General features: G+C 37.8%; 1 protein-coding gene across 1 annotated transcript; it reads right to left on the bottom strand.

Annotated features, from left to right (window-relative positions):
* Positions 1-238: 238 nt before the first annotated feature.
* LOC123674259 (calcineurin-binding protein cabin-1-like) lies at positions 239-15,155 on the bottom strand. The gene is made up of 29 exons (XM_045609219.1): positions 14,863-15,155; positions 14,572-14,805; positions 14,417-14,518; positions 14,152-14,360; positions 13,834-14,056; positions 13,314-13,744; positions 13,135-13,257; positions 12,814-13,005; positions 12,584-12,703; positions 12,211-12,394; positions 12,030-12,157; positions 11,632-11,954; positions 10,351-10,495; positions 10,193-10,284; positions 9,914-10,083; positions 9,377-9,605; positions 7,807-8,209; positions 7,372-7,561; positions 6,512-6,977; positions 5,900-6,423; positions 5,499-5,684; positions 5,252-5,435; positions 4,686-4,879; positions 4,443-4,606; positions 4,017-4,251; positions 3,828-3,953; positions 1,987-3,642; positions 620-952; positions 239-466 (listed from the first exon to the last, which is right to left on the bottom strand). Exons 1-29 carry the CDS (start codon positions 14,935-14,937, stop codon positions 335-337), a joined length of 7,773 nt encoding a protein of 2,590 aa, XP_045465175.1. The 5' UTR covers positions 14,938-15,155; the 3' UTR covers positions 239-334.
* Positions 15,156-15,234: the final 79 nt, after the last annotated feature.

Raw genomic sequence — 15,234 nt, 5'->3', positions numbered from 1 at the left:
TTCTAACCTCAAACAGTTTGCTGTGATCAGTATGTAAAATTTACAATGAAATACTAAATCAAAAACTTATTCACAAGAGAAAATTGAAGCAATAATGAAAACGAAAACTTGCATATAATATGGCGTTCAATTTCTTATACTTCCAAGTGACGTCAGTGCCAACAACGCAATAATCTTAATAGGTTATAAGATTTCTTGAAACAATTTTCAGTTGAGGTTGGGATAAAGAAACGAAAAATCAAAAGCAATAAAAAAAATATATTAAAATTAATCACATAGTACATACATATATTCAACTAAATAAATAAACACTATTTTCAATACAACTTAACAGTTATTCCAAGAAAATCACAGATTCGTCAGACGACGACTTCCTTCTGGGTGCAGCTGGCTTACTGGGTACATTTGGATAAATATATGAGGAGGGATTGGCAGATACACTGGAATAAATATTGGCGGCAGTGACCTAGAAAGAAACACCAAGTTAATATGACATTATTGTGTTGGCATCCATGATCATCTGTCATTAGTGGCGAGCGACAGTTTTTTTCATTCAGAGTGCCTGACGTTTTACATTTCTGTTCAAGATTAACATTCTGAATAGGTTAGTTCAACTCACCTTCTGATTTACTGTCTCAGAACTGCTGGGTTTGGACAGAATCTTTGAAACGGAATGCGGGTTGCCGTAATTGGGCACGATGCCGGTTTGTGGCGCTACGGGTTTCTGATGACCCATTTGCTCGAACAGATGCTTACTGGCTTGTTCTCTCTTCTTATCGGCGAGTTTTTCTTGTAGCGTTTTGCCGGGACTTATTTGAGGCGAAGGATAAGACACTGGCGACGAAGACTTGTTGATCGCCGTTATCACCGACGTCGATCCTTTGGTCACGTCTTGCCTTGGGGCTGGATACATGTTACCCATTGGAAGGTCGTAGGGTCTCGGCTCATCCATCTAACGATGCATAAGTGAATGAAATTTTGACAAAAATTGACGCAAAAATTAGGACAAAGTTATTGAGGTAAAAAAAAGGTTGTTGAGGTAAAGGGTGTTTTTTTTCGAGGTATATAACTTTAAGTTGGCATTACTGTTCAAGATTTAACCGCTGTCAAGTGATTTATTCTGAGATTGGTTTGGCAATTCATCATGCATAGACAACGTTTGCAAATAGTGCAATTTAATTTAGAAAATAATGGTTCTGTGCGAAATACGTATCGCGCACTAAGTCCATTTTATTTTGTTTAGCGATGAAGCGCACTTCTGGTTGAATGGCTACGTCAACAAAAAAAATTCTCGCTTTGGAGTGAAGCTTATCCTCAAGTGTATGTCGAAACACCGTTACATCCAGAAAAACTTAATGTTTGGTGCGCTTTATGGGCTGGTGGAATCATTGGTCCGTACTTCTTCAAAAACGATGATGGCCAGAACGTTACAGTCAATGGTGATCGATATAGAGCCATGAATACTAACTTTTTCATTCCCGAATTGAACAACCATGATGTCCAGGAGCTGTGGTTCCAACAAGACCGGGCAACATGTCACACAGCTCGTGCCACAATCGATTTATTGAAAGACACGTTTGGTGACCGCCTAATTTCACGTTTTGGACCTGTGAATTGGTCTCCAAGATCATGTGATTAACACCGCTAGACTAATTTCTGTGGGGCTATGTAAAGTCATTGGTCTATTCTATGCGGATAAGCCACAAACCCTTGACCATTTGGAAGACAACATTCGCCGTGTTATTGCCGATATACGGCCACAAATGTTGGAAAAAGTCATCGAAAATTGGACGTCCAGATTGGACACATCCGAGCCAGCCGTGGCGGTCATATGCCAGAAATCATATTTAAAATGTAATGCCACAAGATTATCTCGCGGATAAATAAAATTCATGTCAATCGAATAATCCATCGTTGTTTTATTGCAATTTAAAGTTCTATAGCTCTAAAAAAAAACACCCTTTATGTCCATAAAATTTGACTTACCTTGTACAAATCGGAATTCCTCTGAGCACCTGGGGTTTTCTTCGGATAACCTTGCGTAGACTTGTTAGTTTGCGGATACAGCGCAGTCGAAGGAGACGACATGTTGGTGCTGGTGATGACGCTGGTGTGCGCCACCTGAGGCGCCAAGTGCTGCTGGAAACCGGCGTAAGAATGTGCCGCCGTCGCAGCCTTAAGCTTCGAAGACGTCGGCTGAAGCATCGAGTCCACGTTGAAAGGTATCGGATTCGGATCTGTCTTCTTCGACTGTTGCGCCCCCTTCGACTTGGCCAGCTGCAGGTCTATCCCGGCCGGTAAGGTAGGGAGGCTCTTGTTGTGGTTCGCATACGCCGTCGTCGTCTTGGAGTGGTGTCCGGAAGGAGAACTGACCCTCCTCCTCTTCAACTCCTTGGGCTGTTCGACGTTGTACGGCCTCTTGTAGACTTCAAGTCCGCTAGCCGCCAACTTGGGGGAGACTGTCGACGGGGTCAGAGTTATGCTAGAGGGCAGCTTGGGGATGTAGCTTTCGTTGGATATCGACCTCTGAAGGGACTGGTGAAATTCGGGTACTGATTTCTGAGTCGACATAACCGGCGTCATACTCAAACTGGCCGGAAACTTCACAAGACCCGCTTCCAAGGCCAAACTTGACAGCTGGGGGGCCGGTTTCTTGAACGTATCCGAAGAAACCCTGCTTATCGTGGCCTCTATGTTCTTCAACTTCGGAGGTTCCTTGATACCAGTTGGGGACCTCCTGGGAGACAGGTGCTTCGCACCAGGTGGTGGCATCATCAACGACACCGCTGGAGGTGGCGGCATGATGACGCTGCAAGGAGGTTCGGCAGTCGCTTCCATCTTTTTCGCGGGGATCGCGGAAGTTTTGCCAACCCTCCCTGCAGCATCCGATTTCGATTGGACAACGTCTCCTCCTTTGGATATTATGGATATGCTCGAGACGCAAGATCCAGTAAGCATCTTATCCTTCTGCACCGGCAGGATGCTCACCGAAGGCGTGGTGTCCACTTTGGGAGGTTTGTTGGAACTCACCACAACCCCCGAGGTCGTAGCCACGGCATCGCTGCTCAATTTCTGTTTCTTAACGGGCGGTTCGCCTCTGTTCGGAGATACATCAGATAGGCCACCACTCGATAGTCTCTGCTTCTTGGCCGGTTGCTCACCTTTGCTCAACATACCAGTATCCGGTATCTTGTGCTTCTTCGGTTCTTTCTTGGGAGTACCGGTGAGTTTCCTGAACATTTCCATCACCTCCTGGTACTGTTTGGAGCTGCAGTCGATACCGGATAGTTGTTGGAGAAAGGTGCTGTTCAGTAGGTTGGTTTGTTGGGCCTGGATGTAGCTGGACAGGTAGGGATTGGAGTAGAGCTGGGCCAGCTGGGCGTTCTGGAACATGTTCAGATTCTGGTTGTACTGCTTCAGTACCGCCTCGTTGTAGTGTTTTAGGTATTCCTGGGAGACTATCGGTTCCGGGCAATTTTTCTTCCAGGACGAGGAGCTCTTGGACGAGCTCCTCGGTTGCTTCTGCTGTTGGTTGGGAGTCTTGGATAGGGGGGGCCTGCCTCTGGGTCTACTGCTGCCGGAGGGACGCTTCAGGGAGGAGGTTCCGGGGCTCACGTTTGTAGGACTGGGTAACACTGGTCCCTATGTAAAAAAAAAAGTTATAATAAATAGTCGAATCTTGAAGAATGATGAAGATTTTACAAATATTTTTTCAATTTACTCAGCCTTTCTCTTTTTTTTCTCTTTCATCTGTCGTAAAGCAGCCCAGAAATAAAGAGCAAAGTAGACAAGAAAATGGGCTAGTAAAATGCGGGTAGTTAACTTACCATCGGTGTCAGAGGACTCTGAGAAGTCACATTCAGCGACGTGTTCAAACTCTGCTGTTTCTCCGCCACCTTCATCTGCTGGCAGAACTTCGTGGCAAGATCCAACATGTTCACGTTATCGGGAATCTGAGAACAATTAAAAAAAAATTAACTTCACACATCTCCGTTCGAGTTCCGAAGCAATGTTACCTTCTCCTTGACGAACAACTTGTAGAGATCGACCAGCATGTTTCCGAACTGGGAATCTTTTTCGGGCGAGTACTTTTGAATCCTCTGGTACACTTTGAAGATGTCCTGCAGTAGTTTTTTCATAGCGGAGCTACCCTGCTTCTCCGCGTTCTGGATGTTGCCGCGCAGGATTTGCACGCACATCGATATGGCTTGTTCCGAGAATTGCAGCCTTTCCGAATCCTTGATGTAGATTCTGAAAGAGAAAAAAAAATTATACGTCAATTATAAGGATGGATGTAAATACAAACGTCAAAGCGTGCCGTAAGAGAGGCCCAAAAGTTGTGCGCGCCGAGTAATGGATAAATCTAATTAGCTCATAGAATACAATGTATTTTTATTGCCAATGAACTGATAAAAAAACAATTTTTTTCTAGTGATACTTACTTATCTGGATCTGGACTTTTCCTCAATTGAAAATGCATGTCTAGAAGGACCTTAAAATCGCCTGTAGTCCTCAGTATCTGTAGTAATATCGTGACACAACGGATCATATGTGCAGATAGAGATCCCGGTCTGTCTATTTCACTGGAGGGAATTCTCCAAATACCCTGAAAAAATTAATATCAATATCGTCCACCTAACCTAACTTAACCTTTAAACAGGATGGTCGACATTTTCTATACTCACATTGAAGAAGTTGTTATTTTTTCTATCCGAGAACAATCCCATAATAGAACTGTTTTCGTAACATTTGTATTCTCCGAGTAACAATTGTTTGCACTTGGTCAGATCTTTTTTATCTTTATAGTGGAAAAAAAGATGAACCAATCGATAAACAGCCTTGTAATTTTTCGACAGACGGATTATGCACAATTCCAAACCTAAAATATTCATTTTAATATATGTATTTGTGCAATATAATGTCAACAATGACAAAAATATTATAAAAACAACAAGATTTCAAAAATACAATTTAAGAAAAGAGCTGATAAACTAGTATAAAAATACGAAAATTCTCAAGGTACATCCGTTTTTGTGTTATTTCATTAGTTTCCTTCGTTGTTTTGAGAATTTTATTTCTTCACTTGATTAAATAATGTTTATCAATGTTGAAATTTCATTTGTAGGCAAATACAACTATTACTTAGAAAAAATATATGAAAAATGAGCGTTTCTGTGGAAACCCTTACTTTTTTTGTGAAAGATTTAAAAAATAAAAAAAAGTTAACATCGAAAATAAAAAAATAACCTACCTTTTATACATTTGTCCACAAGATGACTGATGTCATTTTTGGATAAGTACTCATTCGAAGAATCGTCAGACGTCGAGGAAGATGTAGTGGAACTGCTATCATCGTCGCTATCAGAGTCCGATGAAGATGATGAGTCAGATGAACTACTGCTACTGCCTGAAGAGGTCGACTCTTCCATGCACTTCTAAAAGATATTCAAATGTTAGTTTTTTAGTTACGAATATGTATGGATTCGACTTTTACTCACTTTCTTTTCTTCGGTCTCACTTTCTTTTGCGTTACTCATTTTTTCATCACCCATGATCTTTTTTTCATCCTCATTATTGTCATTATCTTTGTTGTCTTCTCTACTTTTGTCTAAACCCGTATCAGAATCATCCATTGGTTGTTGCGCCGACATGTTCATTGTTTCTTGCATCATTTTATCGAAGATCTGAGTTGAAGAAGAATGTGTGAAAAAAGGTTTTTCAAATAGAATGATACAATTTTAAATGTCTTTTTATGATCGAATTACATAACCTACTGAACACCAATGACATAAGAAATGTCAAAAAAATAATACACAGTGTTGCCATTATAACCTATTGCAAAACCGTATATATAAAATTCAATTCACCAAAAAGGAAAAAGGTATTTTTCAAAACTTACCAACTGAACATCCATCCCACTAGCTATCTGCTCCGAGATTTTATCTGCATTGTTTGGTAAAATGGTATCATCATCATCAATTTCCATTGGCGCCGGCCCAGTCACAATTTCTTTATCTTTAAATGTTTCTCCAATTTTTTCAGGAGTCTTATCCAACTCAACAATTTTATCAGAAGTCTTATCATCGGGGGAATCGTTGTTTTTAGGAGGTACACACGAATCGGGAGCAACCACAGCCTGATCAGATTCCTTTTTAGATTCCGAATCAGCTTTGTTTTTATCTTCTGGTTCTTCTTCATCGTCCGAACTAAGGATGAGAATTACGTCATATTCTGAATCCACAAGGATTACTTCATCCACTACTTTCACTTCCCTCTCATCTGCCTTTTCGTTGTTTTCATTTATTTTAGTAGTGTTTTCTTGTTCTCTCTTTTCTTCGTCTTTTTTCGAATCGGTAGAAGTTTCTATAACTTCTTTCACTGGTTCTTGATTCACTTGTGGATCGGGTTCTGGTTCACCCTTATCTGTAAAAAAAATTAGTGTTGAAGAAATATGTAAAAGACAAAAGGATAAAATTTTAAAAATTCATAATAGTGAAATCATAATATTTACCATCATTATTTTGTTTTGTTGTAGTGGCAGCACTTTCTTCAATAGGCACATTTTCAGCTGACGGCGTTTTACTACATTCTTCATTAATTTCTGATTCTTTTTCAGCATTAATCTTTTCCATATCTTCATCGGTGTTACTTGTAGTCGGTACAACTTCTTTCCCATCTTCCACCACATTTTTATTAACTTCTTCCGTTTTCTTCGGTTCTTCCGTCGATTTTCTGAGTTTCTTCTGAGCCTTCAACGCCACCAATTTAAGATTTATCGGCAAGGAGTCTAGACTCTTCTTGAACAGAGCTCCGATGGAATGACTGATCTCTTTCCCTTCGTGCAACGCCAAATATTTAAGAATCGAGGCGTTCATCCTGTAATGCAGCTCCAAGGCTTCTACAGATAGATGTTGGGGGGAGTTGTACAAGATCTTGTCGGGATAGGTAGCGTTATTTTCGTGCAACAGTTGGCTAGCCTGGAACAGATTAGATTAGGACCGACATACTTAAAAGTAACACAGTGTTTCATTTTGAATAGCCTACTATCTGGACAAATGTCACTTTTAAAGCTGTCATTTTTAGACATTTGACAAGTAAAAAGTGCGCCATTACTGAAAATGGAACGATACATGCTTCAACAAGGCGTTGAAATTGTTAAAATTCACTGCAAAAATTGTGAAATTATCTGACTATTCAGTTGAACAAAACACTCTTGGCTTTTGGTTTCATATTTTTTTGGAATTGTGAAACAGAAAGCCAAGTATCTCATTCATTTACTTCAATAATTTTTTATTTCGCTTTATTTTTCTTTATTGTATTTAGGTAATTGATTTCCTTGTTTAATTTATGTTATGATATAATTCTACTTACTGTTAAATAGTAGCCTAAGTATTCTTTCGGTTCAGATTGTTTCTTCTCAGATATTTTACCGAGTATATAATAATGGAGCCATCTTTCGTCTGGTTCATTACCGTCAGTGTCGTACAGAGCTATGGCCTTCTCGAAGCTCTGTCTCGAACTTTCGAGGAACTCATTTTTCTTATCCTCCAAACTGGTGAACCTTAAAAGACATAAAATTAAAATTATCATCATGCAAATCGAACAAATCAAAAATCATAAAGATGGTTTGTGTTTTAATTTTTTTTAAATTTCTTCTTCATGCTCCGCTATGGAGATGGAAGGTGTATAAGGCAGGAACCACTGAGTTGCCATACTGATGATTCCATCGGAGCTCCCGGTATGAAACACCGCAAAAATTTGGCTGAAAACGAAATATATTTTCGAAATAAAGTTGAAAATACTCACTTTTCCATGCTCATATTCTCCGACTCGTGTCCCAAATACCTGGAGCAGAACGAGTGCGCCATGTATTCGAAGGTGGCGAATTCGATCCACAGGGTGATGTTATCGGGAGCCAGACTGAGCGCCCTAGTGAACGCCACTTGAGCGTACTTGGCCCTATCCAAGAACTCTTCCTCGCTCCTCATCTTCTTGCAGTAGTTCAACTTTATCTCCAACTGGTTCAGGTAGCTCAGACCCAGACACGCCCAAGAGTCGATCCTGAGAGGATTGATCGCCACGTCCATCAGGAAGAAATCAACGCAACGCACGAAATCCTTCAGTTTGAAGTAGTAATCGCCCAGCAGGTAGTAGATCGCCTGGATCCTATACGGGAATTCTACGGGTGCTGGGATCTGGTCCGTTTTGCCTGAAAGTTTTGGAATTGAGAAAAAAAAGTTGGGTTTTCATTATTTTAATAACTATGGAAAGGAATGTACAGGATGGGCAAATAAGCGAGGTAAGCGGCTATATCTCAGGATCCAATCATCGTAGAGACTTGCGGTAAAAAATTTTACCACTAAAGTATACAAGAAAACACACTGGAAATTGTTTTGAAGTTCATACCTCGACCGTAAGGGGCGTAATAGCTACCGTCGAGTAGAAAAATGAATTTTACTCGAAAATGTTTCATATGAAGTTGAAGAAAAAATATCATCACTGTAATCTTTGGAAAATTCTCTATCTTTTTGAATTGCCACTTTCGATTTTACGACATCAAATAAGGGTAGGTGAAAGGGAGAAATCTGACTGATTGAAACGCCTGTAACTTCAGTTTGGCTCAACATTTTTGAGCAAATTAGATCTCGTCTGAAAGATAATATCTTGTTGATTGAGGACAATATATAGTCATGATAAATTTGTTTTTGTTGCTTTCGATAGGGGGCGCTAAGTCAGAAGTTCATTGTTTTGTTCATTTTACTTTGAAATTTCAAATGTAATGATAGGATTTTCTCAACAGAAACAGAAGTTCCATCAAATTTGCATGAAAAAACCTGAAGGTCGCAGAGCGATAGTTTCAGGCGTTCTGAAGTTATGGCCGAAAGAAGATATTCTTCAACTGATGCACTGCCAAAAAGCAAATTGAGTCCTCAAGTTCTAACAGAAACAGAAATCCCATCAAATTTGTATGAAAAAACCTGCAGGTCGCAAAGCGATAGTTTCAGGCGTTCTAGAGTTATGGCCGAAAAAAGATATTCTTCAACTGATGCACTGAAAAACTAAATTGTGTCTCCTTTCGTTTATAACTCCAGAATGCCTCAAGCTATCGCTTTGCGACCTGCAGGTTTTTTCATAAAAATTTGATGGGATTTCTGTTTCTGACTTGAAATTTTCAGTGTAGGTTCAGGCCCCTAACACAATAATTCTACTGTCAACTACCTGAACTACCGGCATTTTCACCTCCCTCATGTATCAACAAAACAAATGCGGTTGTTCCTCCAGATGTTGTTACAAAAGAAGTACTGACTGCATTCTGATTTACCAACAGAAACTGATGAAAGGTGCGAAGAAGGTTTTTTTTTTCTTGAGAACTTACCCTGAAGATACTCCTTTATTTTTGGCACAGAAAGTGACGGGTTGCATTCTGGTGTAACAAGAGCGGTTATCCTGAGTAACAGCTGTTCCAGGTCTACTGTGATGGATGCGTTCTTGAAAGAATTGAACTCCGGTAGGACTTCGGGGGCGTAGAATTCGTACAGCTGGAAAGATTTCTCCCAAGTTAGGGGTAGGGGATCCACGTTGTGATCTGCCAAGTGTCGAGATATCTGAAAATGTATAAGGGTTAACGAACAGTTGAAAGATGGAATAAGCCATTCAAAAGATTGCCCAAATCCTCTCAAATTATTCATGAAAAGTAGATAGTAAAAAAATCACCAATCAAAAAAGTGAAATTCAAAGGGAACATGGCGTCAGTGACGTCACTTGGAAGTATAAACAATCAAGTGGTTTTTTTTAGATTTTTAGTAACAATATCATTTGTCAAATTCTTAAAAATCTAATCGATGAGGTAATCAATGAATGGGATAATATTTTTTAGACTGTGAAGTGTTGTGAATCATTTTGTGTGAAGTACCTTATTTTTTTTGCTGGGATGTTGGTACAAACAGAATAAGGCCTGTTCTATTTGAATGTCCAATTTTTCCCTCAGTCTCTCATATTTGTAAGCATCTTCCCTGTCTAGCAAGACATCCAGAATGTAATGCAACAATTCACCTTGACCAGTTAAGCACCAACTTTTCGGACCTAAAAAAAGAATTTTATATGGATGAGAATTATGAAAACCACAATAAAAAATAAATAAGAATTAAAGACTTCTTTCTTATCCTTCTTAGGAAAATATTGTTCAACTCACCTAAAAATTCATGTGCCGAAAACAGTATAGAAAGCGAGGCCGGTACAGAATCTTCGGCTGAATCTTCCTCTGCTATACCCTGCTCTTCATTTCTGAAATCGACAAAACGGGTGAGTACAAGTTGGGCATATTCGGGAAAAGGGTCAGTGTATACTCACTTTACCAGCAAGTGATGAAGTATCATCCAGGGCGCCACTGTGTTCAAGGGAATTTTTGAAGTATTTTCTGTGTAGAGTTGCTTGCAAATAATCCTAGCCAAGGTTTCCGTTAGTCTGGCCTTCTTGTCGTCTGATAAAATATCAACTGAAAGAGAGGAGAGTAGGCAATTGTTATTTAAGTAAAGACCGAATAAATGTAATACACTGCGCAAAAAAATTAACGCACATAATGGAAATCTCAAATTTATTCTACAACTGAAGCTGTTCTCAATGATAATTATTTTTATCAGAATTATGCATGCATATGTTATCCACTTTCAACGTTTTTCTTCAATACAGTTGTTTTTTCCCAGCAGGAATAAAAAAAGATGAGATCATCAGATTTTGAATGTATTGGTTCCATTCTGAAATCGGTTGTTCTCGATCAATTCTAGTGATCAATAGTTTTTCTTTCGTTTGATTTTCTACACTCGATCGCTATGCAACGCGAAACACGCAATTTGACCCAAGAGGAATGTGCCCAAACGGTAGTTTTGCGAGAAGAAGGGTGGACATACACAAGAATTGCAGAAAGGTTTGGAGTTTCCCATACAAGTGTGTCCAGAATGTTGAAGCGATTCAGGGAGACAGTTTCATTTTTATGGACGATAATGCCAGACCCCATCGTGCGCGCATCGTTCAGGAGTACCTTAAAGAGGTTGAAGTCTCTTGAATGGAATGGCCAGCAAGAAGTCCAGATCTCAATCCGATTGAGCAGGTTTGGGACAACTCCAATAGAAGGCTGAGAAGTTTAGAAAATCATCCAGCTACTCTTAATGACTAAGGAATCCAACTCAGAGAAATCTGGGAAGGATTAGATCAGAACATTTTAAGATCACTTATTTTGAGTATGAACCGTCGTTGCCGAGCTGTAATTAACGCAAGGGGTGGAAATACCAAGTATTAAATGATTTATCACCATTCCAGTATTTTGAAAATTGTTTATTTCTCTTCTTTCACATAAGATTGGGTGAAATCTTTTCTTCCATTTAATGTGTCTTGTTTCGTTCAAAACCTTCCCAAGATGAACATAAAAAATAAGTTATAAAGTCAATGTAGAGTTAACTTTCATTAAAATTGAGATTTTCAGAATGTGCGTTAATTTTTTTGCGCAGTGTATTTGTGTTATATACATATACAAGGTGTTTGATAACGATGTGTCAGAAATTTAGGAGGTGATTCTTTCAACATATCTCTGCCAAACACAAAAAACAAAGAGACTGTTAATAAAAATCCACTCACCCACACCTCTGCCCTTATTCTTTATGATCTCGTGCATCATAAGTAGACATTTCTCAACTATGCCTTCCCACTGAGGTCGGTTTGGTCCCGGTCTGTTATAGTGCGGATAAGACTCGAACAAACATTCTTCGCACCACAAGAAACACTCGTCGAAATCCGTGAACCACAAGGAGTGTAACAGCATTCCCAACTGGGTGGGTCGACCGATCTTACCCACAGTTGGGTATCCGTAATCTGGTTCGAAAGTTGACTGGACTATTTTGGCCACTTCGTTGTATTTCTCCTGCTCGAAAAGCTCCTCCAAACAGGCCACAGATTTGATCCTGATGAAAATAATGAGTATGGTTGTTTTAGTACTTCTTTTCAAGGATGTAACCTAACAAAACCTAAGTACTTACATGTGTAAATGTTTGAGGATCTTCTCTGCTACTTCGATTGTTATACAACTGCATTTTTGTAAATTTGGCAGGTATAGACTGTATTTTTCACCATTATTGTTTTCTAACTCCGTTATTTTTTCTATTATCTGAAATTATCATCATTTATTTTTTGCTAGAAAGTTTAAATTTGTTTTATTACCAATTCCAAATATCTGACAGCTGTATCGAAATTTTTCTCTTTGCGGGCTATATAGGCCCTCAACCATATTATCCTTGAGAATGTCGAACAGTACTCTTGGCTCCAGTCCAGCTCATGTAGTGCCACCGCTGTTTCAACGAACTGTACTTGTCCTATGTGCAAATACCTATCATTTTCCATGTTCCTAATAGTAATGTAAATCAGTATGTTATGAAGTGAATAAAAACTAAGGGAATTCGAAAGAATGATGAAAAATAAAAAAAAATAAAAAAGACAAAAGTTGAGAAAAAAATTAAAAATAAAAATAAATAATAAAAAAAATAAAAAAAGAATTGAGTCATATCAAGAAGAACAGAATATATGCTCTACTCACATGGGACAACTGAATAAAACAAGTTCGGCATATAGAAGAATCGACAAGACCTCATTCCTAATATCATCGAATTTATTTTCCGGATCATGGATGTTTGGTAGTTGGTTGAAATAAAATTCACTGAAACAGTTATTATTTTTTCGTTGATATTTCTGAAGATTTAGTATTAATCATTATCGATTGTGTGAAAATTAAGTTTGTTATTTTTTATTTGAAATTTAGATACTAACCTGTATTTTTCATGCAAGAATATGTAATGGGCGATCAATTCCTGGGGCCACATCACATTCCAAAGTTTGGATAATTCCGTAACATATTCTTTGACTAAAATAGTTATATCACAGTTTTCCTTCACTTTGTTCCACAATCTGATTATATCCTCTCTTTCTTTATTTGTTCCAAAGTACGATTCACTGTAAACACTTTAACTATACATATTGGAAGTAAACAATCAAAATGAAAGTTTTCCACCACCATTCGAATCATAATTAAAGAAGTTTTTTTGGAGATAATCACGGTTTAGGTTATGTAAGGTTAGGTAAGTTTCTCACCTTGGACCTGATGTTTGTTTGGATAAGACCGCATCTATCTGTTTATCCTCAAGGAAGACATTATTGTCATCTGTAGCATTCATAGATTCATCTTGTAAATATGCATCAATTATCTTATTCCGTCTACGAAAAAAAAAAAAATTATAATTTGCTTTGATTTTTTCTTTCAAATTACTCACAATAAATTCGTAGGTAAAATTTGATTCAAGCAATCCTCGACAGTGTAGAACTTCTCGGGTTTTGTCTTTCGAACATTTTTCCTTTTACTGTGCCATCCCCACACCCTTAAATCGGAAAGTAGGTCTCTTTTTCTCTTCAAACCTCTAGTTTTCGATTTTTCGTTTTTCTCTTCTTGTTCTTCGTTATCCTGTTGCTCATCGTCATTGTCTGTTTGAACAGGGGTGCCATTCTCTTCGCTGTTTTGGGAAGGTCTTCTCTTCATTTCGATATCTATATCCATTTTCTCTTCCATTATGTTGTTATCCTGCATTTCTATATCATTTTCTGTTAAATGGGTGTTCACCTTTTCGTCTTCTGGTTCTTTGTTGGGAATTTGATCATTTGTGGCTTGACTCATGCACTTATCAAGATCCACAAAAGTTAAAATACTCTGAAATGTGACAAAATTTTAGTATCCTATTCAAGTATTCAGTTTATAAAGTAATTAAAAATTGGATATTTTCAATTTAGATTGCTTACCATTTCATTAGAATGAAGATACTCATATAAGCTTTTTATACATTTGGATAGGGCCAACCACGTGTAATTTTCCAAAGCTTCTGGAAGAGGTATTGTTTGTAAAGGTTGGGTTTCAACAGCTTTCTCAGCAATATTTATTATATCAATAATTGCCTGTACCTCAGCTAAACATTTTTCTTCCTCCTTCTCATCAATTTCTACATCTAAAGGGGGTTCATATTTACTAAAAAAAAAAATATTTATAAATTATAGCGAGAAAAACATTTCTGCATTTCATAAATTCAAATTGAAAATAAGGATACAAAAACATCAACTCACTGTTCAGGATTCAAAGCTTGGTAATACTGTTTTGTTGCAGGATTATCTTGATAAATTCTCTTCCTTATAACCAAACCCTTTGTATAATCTGGATCTAGTTCTAAGGCTTTCCCAATGTAAAATAAACAGTTGACAGTATCTCTAACAGCAAAAAGCAATGGTATTATTTCTATCAGACAGGGCCAATGAGAGTCATAACAATCTAACCCCTGCGGACATGAAAAATATATGAATTTTATCAATTGGCGTTTTTATTAAGTCTTACCTTTGAGAATGCATAAATAGATTGTCTGAAACGGAGTTCCTTCAAACTCAACATTCCTATTTTGTACCAAAGAGTTATATCACTTTGATCTAATTCAGAAGCCTGCAAAAAACTGATATGAAAAAGATGAATAGCAGAAACATATATACCCTTACAATAGAGTAATTTTCCAAAGCCTTGATATTATTTTTCTCTTCATGAAAAATATGTCCAAGATTAAGATAACATGCAAATTTCAAAGTACACATAGACTTTGGAAGACCTCCTTGATTTTCTAATTGTGGTATATTCTCATTTATTAATTTGAGAAACAATTCCTTAGATTTCTCGAATTCTCTTATTCCTTCTAAACGTAAAGCATCATTGTATATTTCCAAGGTTATCTCCTCCTAAAAATTAAGAATGGTAAAAGATGAAAGAAAGCCTTGGAAAAGTATTTGACATACTTGAAGTTCTTTTCTAAGAACAGGAGCATCTTCATCAGACAGTGAATCCCTGTTCAGTGCCCTGATTTTCAACATTCTGAATAAAAGTTTAATTATATATGTGCAGAATGGAAAAACCGGTTAATGAATCATCTTCAAACATTTATGTATATTGGAGTTAATATATTAGGAAAATTTTTCTTTCTCCTGTATAGAAAAAAATTGGCACAACATTCTCGCAACTTTTTTCAAAACAAACTCATTCAAAGTGAATTATCTATTTAAGGTTATGTTGCTACTGTTGCTAGACAGATGTAAGTTGTTTTCATAGCCCTAATATAAATTGACATTAGACCTAATATTAACTGATATTGGATCTAATATCATATTCTC

This window comes from Harmonia axyridis, chromosome 2 (assembly GCF_914767665.1).
Source record: "Harmonia axyridis chromosome 2, icHarAxyr1.1, whole genome shotgun sequence".
NCBI classification, from domain to species: Eukaryota; Metazoa; Arthropoda; class Insecta; order Coleoptera; family Coccinellidae; genus Harmonia; species Harmonia axyridis.
Note: the sequence above shows the minus strand (reverse complement) of the source record. Positions and strands in the feature narration are given on the sequence as shown.

Excerpts from the sequence above, each read along its gene's own strand:
- LOC123674259 (XM_045609219.1), bottom strand. The coding sequence starts at position 14,937 with ATGTTGAAAATCAGGGCACTGAACAGGGATTCACTGTCTGATGAAGAT. Across the intron at positions 10,496-11,631 it reads GAATAAGGGCAGAGGTGTGG|TTGATATTTTATCAGACGAC; the intron begins GTGAGTGGATTT and ends CCTCTCTTTCAG. Across the intron at positions 467-619 it reads CTGAGACAGTAAATCAGAAG|GTCACTGCCGCCAATATTTA; the intron begins GTGAGTTGAACT and ends GTTTCTTTCTAG.